Source organism: Theropithecus gelada, chromosome 9, assembly GCF_003255815.1.
Source record: "Theropithecus gelada isolate Dixy chromosome 9, Tgel_1.0, whole genome shotgun sequence".
Classification (NCBI taxonomy): domain Eukaryota; kingdom Metazoa; phylum Chordata; class Mammalia; order Primates; family Cercopithecidae; genus Theropithecus; species Theropithecus gelada.
The window spans coordinates 63,903,083-63,926,993 of NC_037677.1; the positions used below are offsets into that span (position 1 = coordinate 63,903,083).

The 23,911-nt window shown below is 43.9% G+C and overlaps 1 protein-coding gene across 1 annotated transcript in view; it reads right to left on the minus strand.

The window, feature by feature from the left end:
- LOC112630959 (core histone macro-H2A.2) overlaps positions 1-23,911 on the minus strand; it is a 59,871-nt gene that overhangs the window by 26,042 nt on the left and 9,918 nt on the right. Inside the window, exon 2 of the mRNA XM_025395471.1 lies at positions 10,321-10,551. Within this exon, the coding sequence (XP_025251256.1) occupies positions 10,321-10,492 (172 nt within the window). The 5' untranslated portion in view covers positions 10,493-10,551. The remainder of the gene's footprint in view (positions 1-10,320; positions 10,552-23,911) is intronic.

The window sequence follows — 23,911 nt, forward strand, 5'->3', positions numbered from 1 at the left end:
CATCCTTGACACATGGACTTCACCATTTAAAAACATTCGGACATCCTTAACACATGGACTTCACCATTTAAATGTTTGTAATAACATTAATCATTAGCCGGGCACAGGGCTCATGCCTATAACCCCAGCACTTTGGGAGGCTGGGGTGGGAGGATCACTTGAGCTCAGGAGTTCAAGGCTGCAGTGAGCTGTGATAGTGCCACTGCACTCCAGCCTGAGTGACAGAGGAGACCCTGCCTAAAAAAAAAAAAAAAAAAAAAATTCAAAGCAAGTGAAACAAGAAAAACATTAATCATCATTCATAGTTTCAAATGTTATTATGGCAAATATAGTCCCATGAACTATAAAAGTTTGCTACATTCTTAAGTGACTTTATTGATCTTAGGGATTTTATTAATCCTGCCAAATCCTTATATTGGCAATCAATAGGAAAACTGGATTTATACAGCACTAATTTACTCTACTACAAATGTTGTGGGAAGATCATAATTCTGTTAAGTGGTGGGGACTTCTATGGCAAACCCCTCACTTCTCAGAAGTCACACTTCTAGCAATAGTAACCATCTGGAATACAGCTGAGTCTCTAGTAGTAAAAATAATTTTTTTAGCCAAAATGGATACTGTAAAGCTCATACACATTATTTTGGAAGAGTCTGTGTCCTTTCATTTTGTATACAATTTAAACCAACAGTGGATATTCCAGCCCACAGAAGATGGGAAATAGCACATTAATTATAGGGTTGGGACAGGTGAGGTGGAGTGACCAAGACTCTGTCTCCTTACCAGGCCCTTTGTTCCTTGTCCACTTGCCCACTGATTGGCGGTGTCCCTGGGGTTCTGTCTGTGCCTTCTGCTGTGCTAGGGCCATGCAATCTTCTGGGAAAAATCCCTTCGGACTCAGGGCTCCAGCTTCTACCCACCTGCCTGTACTACTGAATCTGCACCTCCAGCCCTGCCATGATAATCACCCAGATGGCCTCACCCGGGGGCTTCACAGGTAAAGCAAACATCACATTCCCCAAATCAAAATCATTTCCCCAAACCTGCATTTCTCATCACCCTTAGAACTGGCAGCTCCATCCACACATGGCTCCTACCAGAGACCTGGGAGCCATTCCCTATTCTTCCCTCTCCCACTCCCGATCTCCTTCCAGTCACCACATGGGGTCATCCAGCCTCATCAGTCTCACACACTTTTGGCCTTCTTGTTGCCATTGCCTGAGTTAAAGCTCCCTTCTCTTCTAACCCAGATAATTGTATTGGGTGTCTAGATGGTTTCCCCATCCATAGTTTTGTTGTTCTCCAGATCCATGCCAGCATGGCCACTGGTGACCCGATAGGTACCCTTGTGCAAATTACAAAAAGATGCTCCTAGCTGGGTGTGGTCCCAGCACTTTGGGAGGCAGAGGCGGGCAGATCCCTTGAGCTCAGGAGTTCAAGACCAGCCTGGGCAACAAGGCGAAACCCCGTCTTTACAAAAAATACAAAACTTAGGCGGGCTTGGTGGTATGCACCTGTAGTCCCAGCTACTTAGGGGGCTGAGGCGGGAGGATTGCTTGAACTCAGGAGGTCTAGGCTGTAGTGAGCTGTGATCATGCCACTGCACTTCAGCCTGGGCAACAAAGACCTACCCTGCCTCTAAAAAAAGAAAAGACATTCCTGCCTCAAGACACTTTTTATATTTAGAGACAGGGTCTTGCTCTGTTGCCCCGGCTGGAGTGCAGTGGTGCTATCAAGGCTCACTGCAGCTTTAACCTTCTGGGCTCAAGTGATTCTCTTGCCGGAGCCTCTCGAGTAGCTGGGATTACAGAGGTGAGCCACCATGCCCAGCAAGATGCTTTACTTTCTGGATTTTGTTAGAACAAAACTCTTTACTACCATCTGCTGGAAATTCTCATAATAAATACAAAAATCTTTGTAGTCTAGGATTTGAATGATATTGCCTTAAATGTGTGCTCTTGTGCCATGTACAACCTGCATGGCCACATGTGCTGGTGGTCAAAGTAATCTTTTACAAACACAAACGTAATAAATGAGAATCATTAGGCAAGAAAATTTTTGATGTTAAGTGGTGAGACCCAATTATCTGGAAATGACATGTAAATGACAAGTGTCTATGTTACACAATGATTTCATGGGGTATCCTGAGATTCAACCCAATTTTAAGACCTACTCGTTCTGGTCAGTTGAAAATGTATTATATTACAGAACATTTTCTCATCATCAAAATGATTATAAACAATTCCTCCTCAACATCTTGTATTTACATTATATCTACTGTCAGCACAGACAAAATGCTATTGCAGAATTTGGGGCTTGTTTTTTCAGTCCGTTTTTCTTCACTTACATTGGAGGTGTGAACTGGGCCAACATTATCACAATTCCACAGATGAAGAAACTGAAGTAGGAACGTGATAACCATTCTGGGAGGCAAGCATGTTCAGGTCAATGGGGCGTTCTAGATGAGCAGTTGAGCATGCATTCTTTGCGGGACTGTGCACCCTCCTTCAGCAGGTGGGGGCTAGAGACACTGTGGCTCTAGCATCATGATCACCTGTGAACGTGGGGCTAGCCAGACAGTCAGTCCATAGAATCAGGCGAGGCATGCTGCTGTCTCTCGCCCAGTGTTGCTGAGAATTTGTGCCCTCCTTTTTTGACTGTGTTGTCCCCAGCCTTCTCTTCCTGGCCATGCCTGTGGCCCCAGGTTGCCTTCCAGAGGCAGTGTGTGGGACAGAAGGCCTTCAGAAACCACAGACATAAATCTGACAGGAGTGGTAGACTGGCCAGGGGAAGCCCACTGATGGTGGCTCGCTGGCCCCCACGACATCAGCAGGAGAATCCAGTTGATGTGAGGGTGAAGAGCACTGCTTGCCACAGAGATCTGGCAGGGAGAAAAGAGTGGAATACCGCCACTTAAGAGTCGTGTAATGAGGGTCACTTAGAGAGGCTGTGCCTGGGTATGGGAAGAAGGTGTCTGGGGGCACTGTCTCTAGGGGGCACTGTCTCTAGGGGCACACTGCAGTGTCTGCATCAGTTCCCAGCAGCCCTTCTCCTTCTGGGAGCTGGAGGAGGTGCCTCCCCACCTGAGACCAAGGCCTCCAGCCAGCTCTAGAGACCCCGGGGCCCTCCTTCCCCACTGGGCTCCTTGTCTCTGTGTTTCCAGCTCTCCCCCTCCTGCAGGGGGGCTACACCTTGTTGGTGCTGGGAATCCCTTTGGTAGTCTGGTGAGGCCCAACAACTCTTCTCAGAACAAGGTGTTTGATTAAAAAAAAAAAAGGAAAACATACGTAACATACATCTACCATGTAACCATTTTAAAGGATACAATTCAATGGCATTAAGCATATTCACAATGTTGCACAGTCATAGCTATCCATTTCCAGAATGTTTTCATCATCCCAAATGGAAACTCGGCACCCATTAAACAATAACTCATCATTTCTCCCTCCCTCTCCCCAGCCCCTGGTAACCTCTATTCTACTTTCTGTCTCTATGAATTCACCTCTTCTAGGTATCACCTCCTCTGGGTATCTCATATAAATGGAACCATACAATATTGCCCTTTTGTGTCTGCCATCCTTCATATGCATAATGTTTTCAAGGTTCATCCAGGTTGTACCATGTATCGGAATTTTATTCCTTTTTGAAATATTGTGACTGAATAACAGCCCATTATATGAATATACCACATTCTGCTTATCCATTCATCTGCTGGTCGACACTTGGTTGCTTCCACCTTTCGGCTGTTGTGAAAAATGCTGCTAAGAACATGGTTGCACAAATATTTGTTTGTGTCCTGCTTTCTTTCTTTTCTTTTTTTTTTTTTTGAGAAGGAGTTTCACTCTTGTTGCCCAGGCTGGAGTGCAGTGGTGCAATCTTGGCTCACCGCAACCTCCACCTCCCGGGTTCAAGCGATTCTCCTGCTCAGCCTCCCCAGCAGCTGCATTACAGGCATGCGTCACCACGCCCGGCTAATTTTGTATTTTCAGTAGAGACGGGGTTTCTCCATGTTGGTCAGGCTGGTCTCAAACTCCCGACCTCAGGTGATCCGGCTGCCTCAGCCTCCCAAAGTGCTGGGATTACAGGCGTGAGCCACTGTGCCTGGCCAAGTCCCTGCTTTCAGTCTTTCAGTTCTCTTGGGTATACAGCTAGGAGTGGCATTGTTTGGTTGTATTGGTAATTCTACGTTTAACTTTTTTAGGAACCATCAAACTGTTATCCACAGTGGCTGCACCCTTTTTTAAAAATAAATTTTTATTTTGATTTTTAAAATTTATTTATTTATTTTATTTTATTTTATTTTTTGAGACAGAGACTTGCTCTGTTGCCCAGGCTGGAGTGCAATGGTGCAATCTTGGCTGACCACAACCTCTGCCTCCCAGGTCCACGCCATTCTCCTGCCTCAGCTTCCCGAGTAGCTGGGACCACAGGTGCCCGCCACCTCACCCAGATTTTTATTTTTAATCTTTGTGAGTACATAGTAGGTGTATATATGTATGGGGTACAAAGATATTTTGATACAGGCATTAAATGTGTAATAATTACATCATGGAAAATGGTGTTTCCTTCTCAAGCATTTATCCTTAGTATCACAAACCATCCAATTATACTCTTTTAGCTATTTAAAAATGTACAATTAAATTATTTTTACTATAGGCTGTGCCATTTTACATTTCATTCATTCATAAGATCTGGTGGCAGCTCTAATAACTACTTTGAGTGTGAAGAGCTCCCTATCCCCTTTGTCTCCCAGTCCACACCTCCCACTTCTCAACTCACTGTGGTTTGGTTCTGACCTCCCACGCTGTCCTTGCCAAGGTCATCATGACCCTGAGGTGGCTAGATCTGTTGTCCTTGTCTGGTTTTTATCAGTGTGACCCTTAGGGGCTCCTGGCCCTCCCTCCCTTCCCTTGGCCTCTGATGCATCACATGCTCACATCTTTCCTCCTTACCCTCTGGCTTTCCTCAGCCTCCTTTGCCATCCTTTCCCCCTCTCCCTGGCCCACTGTGCACACTGGTGTCGCTCATGCTGGGTCCTGTGCTCTCTCTGGGTGACCTCACTCACTTCCACTGCCTTAACACACCGATGTGAACCTCCTGCCCATAGCTCCCTCCTGAGCTGCCGACACACCCGGGGGTCTTCACTCAGTAACAGTAACAGCCACATGGATGGAGTTGCTCACGTGTGCTGAGCGGTGCTAACCACTTTTCATGCATTATTTTATGTAATCCTCACAATAACATCATGAGTGGTAAAGCAATGAGCCTGAGGGTTCATAGCTGATACGTGGCAGAACCAGAATCTAGGTTCAGGCCTGGCTGGATCCAGCATTTCTATCCACTCTGCTCTTCTGGACATCTTTTTTATTTTTATTTTTATTTTTTGAGAGACAAGGCCTTGCGTGGTCGCCCAGGCTGAGGAGTGCAGTGGTGCAGTCATAGCTCACTGCTGCCTCGAATTCCTGAGCTCAAAGAATCCTCCCACCTCAGCTTCCCTAGCAACTGGGACTATTCAGAACATACCACCACACCCTGCAACCTCCACCTTCTGGGTTAAAGTGATTCTTCTGCCTCAGCTTCCCAAGTAGCTGGGATTACAGGCATGCACCACCATGCCCGGCTTATTTTTGTATTTTTAGTAGAGATGGGGTGTCATCATGTTGGTCAGGCTAGTCTCGAACTTCTGATGTCAGGTAATCCACTTGCCTTGACCTCCCAAAGTGCTGGGATTACAGGTGTGAGCCACTGCGCCCGGCACACACCTGGTTAATTTTTAAATTTCTTGTAGAGAAATCTTGCCCACCATCTTGCTCAAGCTGGTCTGGAACTCCTGGACTCAAGCGGTCCTCCCACTTTGGCCTCCCAAAGTGTTGGGATTACAGGCATAAGCCACTCTGCCCAGCCCTCTTGGACATCTTATAGACACCAAAGCTCAACAGGTCCCAAACTGAGCCCCTCCTGCTGCCGCCTGGTTCTCATCCATTGCTCCCTACTTCAGCTACAGGCACCATTCTCCATCCACTAGCTGCTTTGCTCTCTCTCCTCCTTCCTCTTGGCCAGACTTTTTTTTTTTTGAGATGGAGTTTTGCTCTTGTTGCCCAGGCTGGAGTGTAATGGCACGATCTTGGCTCACCACAACCTCTGCCTTCTGGGTTCAAGTGATTCTCCTGCCTCAGTCTCACCAGTAGCTGGGGTTACAGGCATGCACCACCATGCCTGGCTAATTTTGTATTTTTAGTAGAGATAAGGCTTCTCTATGTTCAGGCTGGTCTCGAACTCCCGACCTTAGGTGATCTGCCCACCTTGGTCTCCCAAAGTGCTGGGATTACAAGTGTGAGCCACCACGCCCGGCTGGCCAGACTTCTTTTACCCATTCCCTGCTCCTCTTGTCTCCAAGTCCACACCTCATTCTACTTCTCACCCCATGGGAGTGTGGCCTGAGAGAAAGTAGCTAGTCCACGCCTGCAAGATTCATGTCATCCTTGATGCCCCTCCCTGCGGATCCAATCCATTATGGAGCGGAGCTGACTCCACCCTCCAGAGAGCTCCCAGATTTTCCATTTCTTCTCACCATCCCCACTGTACCCTTGGTCCTGGCCACTGTCAGTTCTTTACAAAGTGACACTAAAACAACTCCACTGGTCTCCTGGAATCTGATCTTGCTCCTTGACAACTGTTCTCCTAAAGCCAGAGTGATGCCCCACAGATGCTGCCACCTCCCTTCGATGCCTCCTCTGCTGTGTGTGTGTGTGTGTGTGTGTGTGTGCGCGCGCGCGTGAACCCTCAACGTGGCCTTCAAGAGCCATCACAGTCTAGCGCCTGCTGCCCTGCCCCCATTTCATCTCTCACTCCTCCCATTCCCAAGCTCTGCTGCAGGCACATTAGAAAGGGCCACACACTCTTTTAAACTTGGAATCTTCTCCATTATTCTCAACCTCCCTTACTATCTTCCCCTAGTTCACCACCCCCCATCTGAATCTGGCTGACTCCCTTCCCCGCCTGGCTGCTCATCAGAATCATTTGGGGGAACTTTTAAGAATCCTGATGCACAGAAAATACTCCAGCATCTCTTGGGGATGGGACCCAGGCATCAGGATTTGAAATCAATCGATACAAGAAATGCAGGGTTGACAACCTGGTTTTGGTCTTAACAATGCTTACATTAGATTAGGCGGCCCTTCCCCCAACCCGCACTTCCCAAAGTTCCTCTCATTCCCTGCCCGACAGCACCTGATCTTATTGTGAGGCATTTCCTTCTTGTCCTCCTCACTGGGCTCTAAGTCCAGCAATGGGCAGGACCAAGTTAGCTGGTTTTCTGCTGTATCTTCAAGACCTGATTCAAACGAGGCACTCAGTCTAGATTTGTTTCACGAATGTGGAAGTCATTTCAAGGGTGACAGGAGGCTTCTACATTTTGACTCCCCTTCCCTAAACAGAATCAATGGATACCTCTTTAAAAACCAAACAAATAAACCAAAAAACAGACAAAAATTCCCCATGTCACTTACTCAACAGTAGCTTGCAATTCCACTAATATGATTCATTCCTTTGGATTACAACGCCTTGTCTCATTAAAATGTAAATTCAGCCTGAAAATATACCACCTTAATGGAATTAGTCATTTATACTTTGTCCTGAATGATTTTATCAGCTCTTAATAGAGGGGGGAGGAGAAGAATTACCATTTATTGAGTGCATCCTATACGCCAGGTGTTTTACACGTATTAGCTCATTGAATGAGGTTAAATGAGCTAGTTCTGGAAACACCTGGAGCTCAGAGACATTAGGGTAACAGAGCTGGTGGATGAGTCATCCCGATTGGAACCTACATCTGAGCCTGCACTCTCTCCGTGCCTGCCTGCCTTTGGAGGAGAGAAAAGGCACAAAGAAGGGAGGGAAAGGACACAGAGGACAGGCCTGGGCCTCAGGAGATCAATGTCACCTTCTCCTCCTCTATGTGGCCCAGGATGGTCTGGACACTGGGACTGGCTGGGGCAGGAGGACTTTGGCAATGGCACCCTTGCAGGTGTTCTTCCTCTCCACATTCAACTCGCCGTATAAATGGCCCAATTCTATTGCAGGAACTCTGCCTAAGGACTCACTGCATGCGCTGGCGTGGAGAGGCTCAACAAACGCTCTTTGAATGGATGAACGAACAGGGAGAGGTAAGCTTCGTTTATCTCACACATCTGAACCAAAGACTAACAGAGATGCCAGGGATTCCAAAGGCCAGATTTTGTATATGCACTGGATTAGACTTTTGCCTATTTTCATCACACAAACATTGGGGCAGTGTAGCACAGCAAAACTGCGTGGCTCGAGGTCGAGGGCCCTGGGGGAGTCCTAGTTCCCCATCTGAAAGCTGTGGGATCTTTGAGTTACTCAGTGTCTTCCAGTCTCAGTGGGTGACACACCTAACAGGTTTTAAAGCTTCATAAACCCTTCTCAGAGTCTGCTCTCTCCCTCCCTCAGCTCGGAGGTTTTCCTATCAGATTCCTTGACCTCACTCCAGATCCAGTGAATCAGACCCTTTGAGAGTGTATCCAGGAGCTTGCATTTTATTTTATTTTATTTTATTTTTTGAGATGGAGTCTCTCTCTGTCGCCCAGGCTGGAGTGCAATGGTGTGATCCCAGCTCACTGCAACCTCTAACTCCTGGGTTCAAGCGATTCTCCTGCCTCAGCCTCCCAAGTAGCTGGGATTACAGGCCTGTAACCCCAGAAGCTGCCACCACGCCTGGCTAATTTTTGTATTTTTAGTACAGATGGGGTATCACCATATTGGCCAGGCTGGTCTCGAACTCCTGACCTCAGGTGACCCACCCGCCTCAGCTTCCCAAAGTGCTGGGATTATAGGTGTGAGCTACCATGCCTGGTGGGAACTTGCATTTTAAACAAGCATTCCCTACATCTTTTGGCTTGAAGATAAAAGACTGGCTACAGTCTTGCTATTCAACATGTGGTCCCTGGACCAGCAGCATCAGTATCACCTGGGAGCTTGAGGAATGGCGTCTCAGGGCCCACCCTGCCCTTGTCAACAAGATCCCTGGGTGATCCCACTTTGAAAAGCACTGCTTTTCAGAGTCCTCCAGCTTTCCCCAACCTCCTAAAGGAGGGAAGGATTTTTAGCTCAGGAGCAAGGCTTTCGTTTCATAAGAGGAAGACTCATGATGCAAAGGTCTGCCTGGTGGAAGCTCTAGGGGGAGGACATTTCCATGCATGGATCAAGGAAAACCTTTCACCAATCAATGTTGATTGGTGAGCGATGGGGACTAAGAGGGCAGGGCAGGACTGAGCATCTAGAAAGGAAAAACCAGCAGAAAAGAGGAACCTGGGGACAGAAGAGAGGACCAGCCCTGCCACAGCCCAGAGGATTTCATGCAGTGAGGCTTGCCTCCCCAGTGTCAGACTGTTTGGGGAGGTTTGCTTTTTAACCTGGCAGAATTCCCAAGGAACTTAACCTTGGTGTCTAGGGAATTTGTTAACCTTGGGCAAAGTCAGAGACATTGTTGCTCATGGCTATTACCCAACAAGGGACTAAATCACACTTATTGTATATATATATTTATATATTTTATTTGTAAATATTTCTGAAAAGCACCCCGATATTGTAAAGTTTGGTTTCTGTTTAACTATGACATATGAGAACAACAACAAAAAAGCTAAAGAGAAAGTTACTAAGATAAAGAACACACACAGCAAAATCTCATCTTTCAGTAAAAAAATTAACTTTAACAACAAATCTGGGAAACTATTTTCTGTGCACCCCTATTAGATGAGAATCACCTCAGTGAAGGAGAACAAAATTAGAACATTACATCGGCTTCATGGCAGCACCCGAAAGATGCTTTTGATGATCAGATAGATGTTATTTATGGACACTGAGTCCTAGTTTAAATATACCAGGAAAACTGATGTTTAATGAGCAATTTGATGTAAAAAGACTCCCTTTTACAAAATGAATATCAACTCCCCCATTCTCCCTGCAGTTTATTTTCTTCAGGAGCTTAGATATTTATATATTGCATTTGCTTAAAGTAAGACGCATCTTTTGCAGGACTGGTCTAGGAGGGCCACTTACTTGATTGTGGGTTCTCTGCCTTCCATGCTGATCACCTGTCCTTCCTATGCACTTTTCTCTCCCCTAAAGTCTGCAGAAGTTGATTTTAGCCAAGCAGGCCAGTTGCAACCCTGTCACCACCCGCAGTAGCCTTGAGCCAGCCATAAGGCAATTTGGAGCATCCCTCCCCAGCCTGAGAGGGGGACCCAGGGGAGGGTGGGGACCTGGGAGCAGGCAGTCTCCTTTGCGTGTCCTCATTACCTGCCAGGTACTCAATGACTGCCGCCATGTAGACAGGGGCGCCCACGCTGATTCGGTACTTGAACGTCCCTTTCTTCAGATAACGCATCAGCCTCCCCACTGGAAAGATGACACCTGCCCTGGCTGAACGGGACAGCTTGGACATTTTCTTCTTCCCGCTCCGGCCCGACATCTTGCCTCAGTTTCCCTCTCAGCTTGCTGACACAGTGGCCTCCCGGCACTAACACAATGCTGAAAAGGAAAAAGGGAAAGAAGACAGAGTTGAGGAAGGGTAGTTGGCAAACATCTTGGGCACAGTGGCATGGCCCTTGGGTACCACTGTGACACCTCTGACTGCCCCAGGGAGGCAGCTGAAACCTGGATGCCACTGCAGGTGCAGGAGGCATGGAGTCAGGCATGGGGTCTCTGAAGGGCATGGGCAAGCTCACCCACAAACATCCGTCCCCCACCAAGGCAGCCCGACCTCAAGAGGAAAGGCCACAGAAAACTGTCACTGAATAGGGAGGTCTCAATCCTGTGGTCAGCTGAACAATGATCCCCAAAGATGTCCATTTCCTCATCCCCAGAATCTCTGACTATTACCTTATATGACAGAGACTTTGCAGATGGGATTAAGCTAAGGGTCTTGAGATGGGGAGGTTATCTTGGATTATCTGGGTGGGGCTAATGTAACTGCCAGCCTCCTTAGAAAATGGAGGCAGGGGGTCAGAGTGGGCAGTAAGAGATGTGAGAACAGAAGGAAAAGGATTTTCCCCTCAAAGCCACCAGAAGGAATTAGTCCTGCTGACACCTTGACTTTAGCCCAGTAAGACTAATTTTGGACTTCTGACCCCTGAACTATAAGAGAATAAATTTGCATTGTTTTAAGTCACTAAGTTTGGGGTAATTTGTTCCAGCAACAATAAGAAAACTAATACAATACCTCTTGGCTTATATGACTTTGCCCATTATAATGGTTAGTGTGTTAGTCTGTTCTCACACTGCTAATAAAGACATACCCGAGACTGGGTAATTTATAAACAAAAAGAGGTTTAATGGACTCACACTTCCACGTGGCTGGGGAAGCCTCACAATCATAGTGGAAGGTGAAAGGCATGTCTTATATGGCAGCAGACGAGACAGAATGAGAGCCAAGTGAGGGGGAAACCCCTTATAAAACCATCAGATCTCGTGAGACTTATTCAATACCACGAGAATGTACAGGGGAAACCATGCCATGATTCAATCATCTCCCACCAGGTCCCTCCCACAACACGTGGGAATTATGGGAGCTATAATTCAAGATGAGATTTGGGTGGGGACACAGCCAAACCATATCAGCCAGGTTTGACAGACATAACTGAGAGCTGATGCATATTTCTTAGACACTTTTCTAAATCATGCAATAATGTAGCACTCTTAGAAATGGAAACAGGCCAGAAGAGGCAGTTTTACTGAATATGTGTGGTATGCAAACATAGCAAATGAAAAGCCATAATGCAGCCTGAGCTTCTGTTCCTTGGAATGGGGAATCCAGGTTGATTTTGGGGAGAAACTTCACAGTCAGCACAAAGAGGTGAATTCAGCACAAGGAATTAAGAGACAAATATTCACTGTTGCTTAAGGAAGCTATCTTTTGTGTGAAGATAAAATAATTACATATTCCTGGACGGAGTATTTGTAAGCCCACCTGCAATCTAGAAAATTGTAGTAGATCTTGGGTGGGCTCGATCTGCTGGTTGACAGAGTATTGTAACCGACAAATGGAATATAATCTTCAGTAAGTAAAAGCAAATTACAAGGGACAAACGGTCAGCAGCAAAGAAAAGGAAAATGACATTTTCTAGGAAATATATTAATATATCAAAGCTCTCTTCCCCAAGGTCAATGGCGTTCTCAGGGGCTGTTTCCTCTGGAGATGAAAAATGAGAAAGTCAGGAACAAATTTAAGTTGGTTCTATCCATTGATCCTGGTTAGGTCATCATACCAACAGGCAAGATGGCAAAGGAAAGGAGGGTCCAAGGAAGTTGCTAAATGTATGACAGAAGAAGGTACTAAATGAATGCTTGGCTAATATGAAATAGATACAAAACCGGGATTTACTTAATCTAGGTGAAAGAGTGAACAGATTTCAATTTTCTAAAGCATCTGATAACTCCATTATGACCAAGGAGACTATACTAAAGCTCTGAAATTAGCAACAAACCCCTTTCTCAACACTCACCTGTCCCTGAGGTGAATGATTCAAGTTTGGGGCATTTTAGTATATACTTCATATACATTATTTAAAATGCTCATATGTATTTACTACTACCCTATTTTATATTTTATATGTCGTTTTGCCACCAAAGGATGTAGCTATTCATCAGTTAGGTACAAGCAAGGATGAGAGAAGTGCCTTAGACTATTATCTCTCTGACCACAAGGCCCAGGGATCAGACAATGTTGTCATGTTGTTTTATCACGTTGCTGTTTCTTCATCTGGAAGAAACAAGATCTCCCACATTTGCTGTGCTGCTGCTGTCTGTGGCTGTTCACTGTCATAAATCCACTTGTAGGGGTTTTCTCTTTGAGGAAGCAAGCAACTATGTGTTAGGTAAACGTATGGAGGGCCTGCTGTTAGCACTGTAGCACGAAAGAGGGGAAACAGACAGCATTGCTAGCTGGGTTGTGGGGCTCTAAATGGAGGTCCTCTTGCTATAGTGGAAAGAGCCCAGGACTGGGGAACAGGAAGTCCTGGGCATAGTGCCACTTCTACATAACTACAGTCATGCACCCCACAATGACTGCACATATGACGATGGTCCCATAAGATCATAACGGAGCTGAAAAATTCTATGATCTAGTGACATCTTTTTTGTTGTTATTGTTTGAGAAGGAATCTTGTTCTGTCACCAGGCTGGAGTGCAGTGGTATGATCTCGGCTCATTGCAACTTCTGTCTCTCGGGTTCAAGCAATTCTCCTGCCTCAGCCTCCCAAGTAGCTGGGACTATCGGCATGCACCACCACGCCTGGCTAATTTTTGTATTTTTAGTAGAGACGAGGTTTCACCATGTTGGCCAGGCTGGTCTCGAACTCCTGACCTCAAGTGATCCATCCTCCTCAGCCTCCCAAAGTGGTGGGATTACAAGTGTGAGCCACAGCACCTGGCCAACCTAGTGACATCCTAACGGCATAGCACAATGCCTTACTCGTGTGTTTGTTGTGACACTGATGTAAACAAACCTACTGTGCTGCCAGTCATGTAAAAGTCTAGCACCTATAATTATGTATAGTATATAATACTTGACAACAAATGACTATGTTGCTGTACTCCTTCTACTTATTAAAAACAAGGTTAACTGTAAACCAGCCTCAAACAGGTCCTTCAGGAGGTATTCCAGAAGGAGGCATTATTATTACAGGAGATGACAGCTCCATGCGTGTTATTGTCCCTAAAGATTTTCCAGTGGACAAGACATGAAGCTGGAAGACAGTGTTATTGATGACGCTGACTCTATGTAGGCCTAGGCTAATGTGTATGTGTCTTATTTTTTTTTTTTTAACAAAAGTTTAAAAAGTTAAAAAAATTTTTTAATAGAAAAATGCTTATAAAGACTATAAAGAAGGAAAATATGTGTAGCTGTACAATGTATTTGTGTTTTAAGCTAAGTGTTATTACAAGAGTCAAAAGTTTAAAAAGGTTAAAAAGTTTATCGAGTAAAAAAATTACAGTCAGCTAAGGTTAATTTATTATTGGATAATTTATTATTGGATAAGACTAATTTATTATTAAGGAAAATATTGTCTTTTAAATGTAGTATAGCTTACATGTACGGTATAAAGTCTACACTAGTGGACAATAATGTCCCGGGCCTTCACATTCACTCATCTCTCACTCACTCACTGACTCACCCAGAGTACTTCTGCAAGTATAGAGCTAGTCCTGCAAGCTCTATTCATGGCAAATGCCCTATACATGTGTACTACTGTTTACGTTTTATACTGTATTTTACTGTCCCTTTTCTAAGTTTAGACACAAAAACTTACCATTGTGTTACCATTGCCTGCAGTATTCAGTATGGTAACATGTTGAGCAGGTTTGTAGCCCAGAAGCAACAGATCATATGATTATAGGCCAGGTGTGCAGGAGGCTATACCATCTAGGTTTGTGAAGTCCACTCTATGCTGTTTGCACAATGACAAAATCACCTAACGATGCATTTCTCAGAATGTACCCCTTTCGTTAAATGATGCATGACTGTAGTTATTTGAGCTTCATAAGTTATTTGTTTGGACCGCAGTGGCCTCATCTGTAAAACAGGGGAGATGGCTAACATCCTTACAGTTGTTCTGCTCTTAAACATCCTGATTTTTCTGAAAGGCAGTTTTCAACGATTTTGGTAGAGAAGCTTAGGCTCTGTAAGCAGTAGGTTCTAAAGACTTAAGAGCCTACACAGGCTCATGAAGGTGCATTAGTGACTCTCCTAAGCCAATTATGTGCTTTTCTCAGTTAATGGTAAGTGGGATTGGAGGATAATTAGTAAGTGTGGTTGTCAAGAAAACCACCTGAAAAGCCCATCTCAGGGTGGATGTGCTCTGTGAATATGGTGTGTGCTGGCTGGTCTTAATCTCTCCCTACCATGCTTCCACCAGAGAATGCTGCATGACGTACAAACATCACAAGGGCAGGGACACCCCCGTGCACGTGCACACACACAGACACGCACATGCGCACACAGACACACACACGCACACACACACACACTTTCCTCAAACAAAACAGCCAGAGAATGACTAGGTGTGCAGGATAAAGCTATCTAGGGACTTTCCCACTATTAGCTGTCAAGAGAAGTCACAAATTGCCCTAAAAATTGGAACTTAGGACTAGGAGTAGAAAAAAAGCAAGTGACTTCAGGGCATAGATGCCTAAAACACTCATGAAGAGGCCAAGTGTGGTGGCTCACGCCTGTAATCCCTAAACTTTGGGAGGCCAAGGTGGGTGGATCACCTCAGGTCAGGAGTTTGAGCCTGGCCAACATGATGAAACCCTGACTCCACTAAAAATACAAAATATTAGCCGGGCGTGGTGGCGGGCGCCTGTAATCCCAGCTACTCTGGAGGCTGAGGCAAAAGAATCACTTGAACCCGGGAGGTGGAGTTTGCAGTGAGCCGAGACTGCACCACTGCACTCCTGTCTGGGCAAAAACAGTGAAACTCCATCTCAAAAACAAACAAAACCCAACACTCACGAAGATAAAATAGCCACGTAAGGAAAATCAAAGTAGGAACAAGTAGAGAAACATACCACCTGCACATTGTAAAAAAGTCCCTAAATGTAAGAATCATCCCGAACAAGGTACTTTACAACAAGGTTTTCTCTCTGTGGCTTCCAGACTTCCCTCTAGGTGAGGGCCTTAGAGGAAATCTCCCTGGGTAGGGGATGCAGCTCCATCTGAATTCTAAGTGTGAGACGGATTGACTTACGCATGTATTTTAAGCAGGACTGGAGAGTTCTCCATGCCTGCCAAACCCATCTTTTTAGGTCTTGTGCAGAATTTAAGCAGCCAGGCACCTATCTCCCAGGCCCTCCTGGGGACTCAGGGCTGTGAGGCCCCTGCACACGGAAAGAATTAGAGCACATCCAGGAATCCCCAGGGGAAGCAAGGAGGGGCTGATGGAGCTGACATGTTACATCTATCAGAGCCCACTGACGGCAGGAAGTGCTGAGCCTCTGGGGCCACTCCAGAGAAGACCCTGCTTTCTAAAGACCACCTCTCCCCAAAGCCTGTGCTGGATTATGCCTGGAGTTATGATAAATTATAACCCTGAACTTCCTTCTTTCCCAGGCCACCCTTTCCTCTAACTCTATTCCGTCTTGGGAAGTCAGGAGTCAAAAACTTGAATGGGTTTTTATCCACATCCTGGGAATTGGAGTCTCAGTGTAGGCCTACTGTCTAAAAAGAACCACTGCAAGGTGAAAATTTGTTTCCTTCAGGAGAATACTTAATGTTTACATTTAAGTATTAGCCTGAAGGAAACAAATTTTCTGCTATAAGACAATTTCGCTCTGATTAGGCAAAACTTAAGGACTATGATATACTAAGTTTACACATTTGGAGAGCGAATATGGCTGGATGCAGCTCTTGGTGTGCTCAGAGACACCGTGTGGGCAATCCCTGGAGGCCACGTGGCTCTGTTCAGATGGCCCCATCTTCCCAGACACATGTGGGATATAGAGGAAACCAGACAAACCCTGGATCTGCAATGTACCTGTCCTTTCATAGCAGAAAGACCAAGGTAAACAGTCTTATAATTACTCGTAGAGAGGATCAGAGCATTTCAAGCATGTTAACGGTGAGAAACAGGGAGGTAAAACTCCAGACTCAGAGAAGAAGAGCGAGAATGTGGGGCTCCTGGCTTGTTCCCCCCAACCCCCAGGAGCACAGCAACTGGAGGCACATCGTTGGTCTTGTGTGTGCTGGGGAAGAGGGCATATTCAGATGCTGTTGTTTCAGGATTTATTTTTAGGTTTGGCTTTTAAGCCCATAACAACACCGACAGGTTAGATTTTATATATAACACCGGGTAAATATGAAATTGCAGCATTGACTCAGACACGGGCAATAAACTCACACCAGACTATTCAAATAACTACCGTATTTCACTGATTTTATGATGCACTTTTATTTTTTAACATTTTACTGTCTCTAGAAGTCAGTATGCATCTTGCAATCGATACCATCATAGATTCAATGTAAGACAGTATTTATGGAGCATTTATTATTGAACAAGAAACTATATTAGATGTTGTTAAATTTACATGACCCTTGTCCTCCAATATTTTCCAGTGAAGTTGCCTGACAGACTCAAATGAAGTTTCAAATAGATGTTGGAGCCATGGTTCCCAAACTGTGCAGAAGCACTGCAGGAAGGTTTCAGCTTTCCCTTGAATACAGCCATAGTTGGCCTCTGTGGGACCCCACCACTACCAGCTCCCGATGGTTCAGTTTCAACAGTAGGGTGCACTATGTTCCTTTTGGTGATGCCCATTTTTTTTCTTTCAAAGCTGAGTTTTTGGCTGTTGCTGTGATTAAAAGTAAGTGTTGGGTGAAAGTCAATACAGAACAGAAAATGAGGGTGGTAGTGTCCAATCTGACTCCAAGGTCTGGGTATCTGTGCAGTGCCCAACAGCTGTACGCATCATATCTGTAGTTCATTGTGGTTATTTAAGAACAGAATAAAAATACTTTTTCCTTTTAATTCATGTGTATTATTTTCCCAAATGGCTAGTACAATGTTAGAACATGAATACTTATTAAGTTGTCTGGGCCTAAACACTTCATAAATGGAACAGACAGGCATTTCCTCTGCCCTAGTGGTATCAAGAACACGCTGGAGACACTAAGAACTCTGAGAAAGTGAGGGAATTTCTATGTGAGGGCCCACCTCCAACAAGCTTAAACCTATTCTTGTGACTTGCTCAAGGTTACCCTGAAGCAAGGAAAATAAGAAAGTTAAAGAAATTATTTAAATGTTTTGAGTTTATCTTTAAATCTAAGGAATATTTGCACATAGTAAAAAAAAAAAAAAAGAAAAAAAAAAAGCAAAAAGGAACCAAAATGTATAAAATGAAGAGCAACAGTTTCTCACGCATTGATCTCATTTAGAGAGACAAGTACAGGCAACAAGGGTTAATTTCAGTTCTGGTGGCTACCTCCAAAACTCTCATGCTTATAACTCCACTTCTTGATCTATTTTCATTTTTAGACAGTCTCTATCTGTGCCGAAGAAGGATGAGACCTTAACCCACCTTCCTCCTCCCTTTTCAATTGTTGACAGTTATTTTTTCAGTTTTATTTCCTCCACTGATTGCCTTGGAAACTTGAAGTAATACTGTATACTCCAATCTCTATTTCTGACTTCATCAACTTTGGGGATTCTCTCTCACATCATCATCATATGAGACGAGGAAGTGAGCGCCCTAATCTTTCCCTGGTCCTCTCCTCTCTACATCACCTCCCTAAGCTCTACTTCTGTCTTCTATACTTGCTATCATCCTAGTTCATAACATATATATTTTATTCTATAATCACAATAAAATCATTCACATTTTGACTCTAGATTTATTTTGAAAGTTAAACTCCATTTGCATGGTTAAGACTTTCTAAATATTGTTCCCCGCAGAACTGAGTATAGTGCTTATCACATTTGTAAATATTCTCTGCAGAATCAAGTGTGATGCTACCAACATAGTTTCTTCTTTGTGGTCCAGCATTGGAATCCTTGAGTCCTCATGTCAAGATGATTTTTTTTTTTTTTTTCTGAAAACCTGATGTTCAAAAGCATTCCACGTTTTCTGGGGCTTCACATTTGGACCACGTCTTTCTTGTATAGCTTCCTCTCTAACTCTGAAGTTATTAACTATAGTTGATTCTCAATATGTGGGGTAGTTATGTTCTATAAAGTAGTCCGAAACACAGAATTAGCGAAAACTGAAAAATTGCTCTTAGGGGAAATACAGGGTTAGGCTCCTACAAGCCTAATGTCACAACATTTCATCAACTAATCAATACTTAACCTTGTTTTATGTGTATTTGTGTTCTAAGACACCTTGTTTAATAGATACTGTTGACTCATTAACATCAAGCTCCCGGCCAACAGCACTGTAACACGTGCCAGAAGGAAGCTTGCACATGATGGCCTTCTTGCACTTAGGAATGCTAGACATCATTTCAGCACCACACCTGGGGGCCATTCTAAACAGCAAAATCACCAACAAAAAGCACAAACATGCGAAAAACATGGCACTAAATAGGGCATGGAAAGGGCACTTGGTTGCAGTGTGAGCTGAAACAAGAAGGCAGTCACGTGGTGCAACCTCTGCTAGGAAGGTATGCTTGTGGCGACTAAGATGTTTTGCTGCTCTGTGCACTTGCATGTCCTAGAATGACCATGAAAGTGCCGCAAGTATTGATTTGGGGGTTCCAAATACATTTTAGCATGTAGGCAAATTCACAAATACAGAATCCACAAATAGGAACGTGGACCATATTTTTCTGTGTTGACAAAAGATGTTCCTTTACCATGTCCTCAAAATCACTCAGCTTCTCAATCATATTGTTCTTTGTAGAGACTCTGTTCTTCCCAGAGAACCGTTTGCAGAGGGGTTATTCTCAAAGCCCTCTGACCTCCAGCTCTAGTTTGGAATGGGAGTTGTTTTAGCCAGTGGTCCTCCTGGGACTGGTCTTTCTGGGACCTATCTTCTCTGTTCATCCTTGGCCCTATGACTTCCTCTTTCTTGGTTTTCTCCCTTGTTTTGTTGGTATCCACCTGATGTAACTCTTCAGAAACAGGACAGGGAAGTAAACTTTGTTTTCTTTCTTTTTTTCTTTTTCTGAGACAGAGTCTTGCTCTGTCACCCAAGCTGGAGTACAGTGGTATAATCACGGCTCACGGCAGCTTTGACCTCCTGGGCTTACAGCAGCTTTGACCTCCTGGGCTCAAGCAATCCTCTACTTCAGCCTCCTGAATAGCTAGGACTATAGGTGTGCACCACACCCAGCTAATTTTTCTGTAGAGATGGGGTCTCACTATGTTGCCCAGGCTAGTCTTGAACTCCTGGCCTCAAGTGATCCTCCCGCCTGTGAACTCTTGGCCTCAAGTGATCCTCCCGCCTCAGCCTCCCAAAGTGCTGGCATTAAAGGCATAAGCCACCACATCTGGCCTAAACTTTGCTTTCTTTCAGAAACAGAACTATCTTACTTGAATGATCTTTAGGTTATCATTTAGTAGAGTATTATCATTTTTAGCGTCAAAATCATTTTGCTTCAATATTTTGAAGTCATTGCCAAGCCGCCTTCATCCTGCTCAGCGTTTGTCAATAACTTGGTTCAACCTGAAAACTTAAGACTTTTATAACATGGAATTTTTTTTCCATTATGTCTCTGATTATCCCTCCCCACTCAACCCACTGCCAATTTCTTTATTTCTCTCTATACCCCCTTTCTTTGTCTCTTACTGAGATTCCTGTAAACCAGGTATTGGATCTCCTGGATTAATAGTCCAAGTCTCTCTTATCTTTTTTCTTCTATTTTTTCTTCAGTCTTTATCTAATTTTGGTAATCATATTTTTAATTTCCAAGAGCTCTTTTTGTTCTCAGATTATTCCTTTTTTACAGCATCCTGTACTTTTATGTTTGTACCATGTCTTCAAATCTCTCTGAAACTAATTAGAATGTGTTAAATTTATCTTCTGTCCTCTAAATTATTTTATCAGGCAGTTGTTATATTGATTGATTGATTGATTTTCATCTTTTACTTTCATGTAGGCTTTTCTTAAATGTCTGGTGATCTTTGGTTATGCATTTGCATTTAAGAATGAAGGACAAGGCCGGGTGTGGTGGCTTATGCCTGTAATCCCAGCACTTTGGGAGGCCGAGGTGGGCAGATAACTTGAGGTCAGGAGTTCGAGACCAGCTGGCCAACATGGCAAAGCCCTGCCTCTATTAAAAATATAAAAATTGGCTGGGCGTGGTGGTGCATGCCTGTAATCCCAGCTACTCAGGAGGCTGAGGCAGGAGAATCAAGAATCACTTGAACCTGGGAGGTGGAGGTTGCAGGGAGCCAAGGTCCTGCCACTGCAACGATCCTTTTTCAAGCGCTCCAGCCTGGGCGAGAAAGTGAGACTCTGTCTCCAAAAAAAAAAAAAAAAAAAAAAAAAAGAATGAAGGACAAGGTTGATGATTACAGGCAGATAGAAGAGCTTTCTTCAATTCTTCAACCATTGTTTGGTGAGCATGCTTCCTGTTTGGGACCTCTGGGTGTGTGTGCAGGGCATGCCAATCAGTAGGCATGGCTTTAGGGTGTCCAGTTAGGAACTAGTTAGTTGTATTAGTTCATTTTCACACTGCTGATAAATACACACACAAAACTGGGGACAAAAAGAGGTTTCATTAGACTCACAGTTCCACATGGCTGCGGAGGCCTCAGAATCATGGCGGGAGGCAAAAGGCACTTCTTACATGGCAGTGGCAAGAGAAAAATGAGGAGAAAGCAAAAGCAGAAACCCCTGATAAACCCATCAGATCTCGTGAGACTTATTCACTATCAGGAGAATAGCATAGGAAAGTCCGGCCCCCATGATTCAATTACTTCCCCCTGGGTCCCTCCCACAGCATGTGGGAATTCTGGGAGATACAATTCAAGTTGAGATGTGGATGAGGACACAGACAAACCGCATTAGCAGGCATGGCTTTAGGGTGTCCAGTTAGGAACTGAGGACCCCCAAATGCCAGAATGAGTGGGGAGCTTTATTTTGTGGTGTGATATTTATCCTAGAAATTCTACGTGTGCCTTGTAGTTTTGTAATTTTTTTTTTTTTTTGAGATGGAGTCTTGTTCTGTCACCCAGGCTGGGGTACAGTGGCACAATCTTGGCTCATTGCAACCTCTGTCCCCCGGATTCAAGCAATTCTCCCTGCCTTAGCCTCCTGAATAGCTGGGATTACAGGAGCCTGCCACCACGCCTGGCTAATTTTTGTATTTTTAGAAGAGACAGGGTTTCACCATGTGCGACAGTCTGGTCTTGAACTCCTGACCTCAGGTGATCTGCCTGCCTCGGCCTCCCAAAATACTGGGATTACAGGCGTGAGCCACCAACTACAAGATGCCCAGCCTCTTGTAGTTGTTTGATTGCTTTAGAGAAGAACTCTCAGATTGTTAGCTTAAGGGCTAAATACCAAACTGCTGGAAACTCTTCTAGTAGTAAAGGAGCGAGAAAGGACAATTCACGGAGCTGTCCTGGAAACAGACCTTCAATGAGTCCCCACTTCTCACCCTCCCCACCTTCGCTGCAGTTCCCTCTTGCTTTTACTCTCAGCTGTGGCTTCCCCTGTGACGTGCATATGTTCTTATGCACTTTCAGTCTTCTGGAAATTTCTTGAAATCCCCCACCTGCTGTTAACTAACACCACCAGCCCCTACCCCTTTGTTATTGTTTATTTTATTTGTACTTCTTTACCATTATTTCTGTGGCTCTGGAGAGGAGGGGTTTGAAGGAAAGTACATGTGCTCAGTCCATCATTTTGAACTGGAAACTGAGAATGTTATTTTACTTTAACATTTTAACAAAACTCATTTGTGGATCAGCCTGAAATGAGTATGCTGCTGAGGAGAAGCAGTTCAACTGTTTTATAATTGAGTAATAATGTCATGTTAAAAAATTAAGATCACCTTCATCACTAGGTGAGTCACTGAAAACTAACTGGTCTTGAGATAATTGAAGAATATAAAATTTTGCATCAAGAGACGATAAAGACTCCTTAATAGAATAGAATCCAACTCAGTGTGTCTGTATTTGCACAACTGCAGCATATGAGGTTCCTATAAACAATATTTAAAATTATACTGTGATCCCAGACGGGAGGAGAGGAAAGAAAGGAAACCCCTCAGCACGTGCCCTTATTGAATGAGTTGCTTTTGGTGAGAAACAGGGAACTTTATTTAACACCCTGATGGCCTTCATCAAAAGACAAAATAGTCTGGTTTGTTTAGACCAATATTTTCTTTTTATTCAAATACTTTCTTTTTCAAGTATAAGGAGCCGATAAACAGTGAGCCATATTTTACACCTCAGCTTCTCCACATTTTTATTTTTATTTTGTAAACTGTGGAGGGCTGCAACAAACCCTCTACCAACCAGCAAGGTGGGCCATTAGACACCTCCAGAGTCCTGATTTATTTATTATTTATTTATTTATTTGTTTGTTTATTTTGCTTTTGTTAATTTTTTTATTGGTATTTGGTTACATGAGTAAGTTCTTCAGTGGTAATTTGTGAGATTTTGGTGCACTGAACCCAATTCGTAGTCTTTTATCCTTCACCCCCTTCCCACCTTTCCCCTGAGTCCCCAAAGTCTATTATGTCATTCTGATGCCTTTGTACCCTCATAGTTTAGCTCCCACTATGGGTGAGAACATACACCACCATCCTGACTTAAATGACCATTTTTTTCTATAGTCAAGCTTCTGCAAGGAGGCTTTGAAAAAGAGAGAGCAGTCAGTAATGTGAGGATTGGGAGCTATAATTACAGGCCAGGGTGTCAAAGGTGGGGTTCGGTCGCACCGATGAATCACCTCGACAAAGGATCTAGAATCACAAGTCAGCTTATTTTAAAGCACTCTTTCGAGATCATTCTCTTCAGAAGTATGCAAATCAAAATGCTTTCATCATACATTATTTTAAATCTAGAAATAAGAGATCTTAGAGCTTTTTAATGATGGAATTGAAATTTTAAAAAACCTTTAAACATTGTTTTCATGAACATGAAATTCACAGTGTCATCCCTAATGGACTCGTGTACTGTTTTAAAATTGCTGAAATTTATTCAATTTATTCATTTTTATCCCCTATGATATTTCTCTAATCTGTGGTATTGTGCTTCAGAATATTTTATATTGTAAATATTTATGAAAAGTGATGGAGACACTGTAATGAAGCATCTTTGTCAGTTCAGAATAATCCTTTGGGAGAATAAATTGAGATGAAATAAAACAAAACTAGGTAGGAAAGGAGGGGATTCAATATAAATATATTAACTATACACTGAAATATATTTTAAAGGGTATGAAA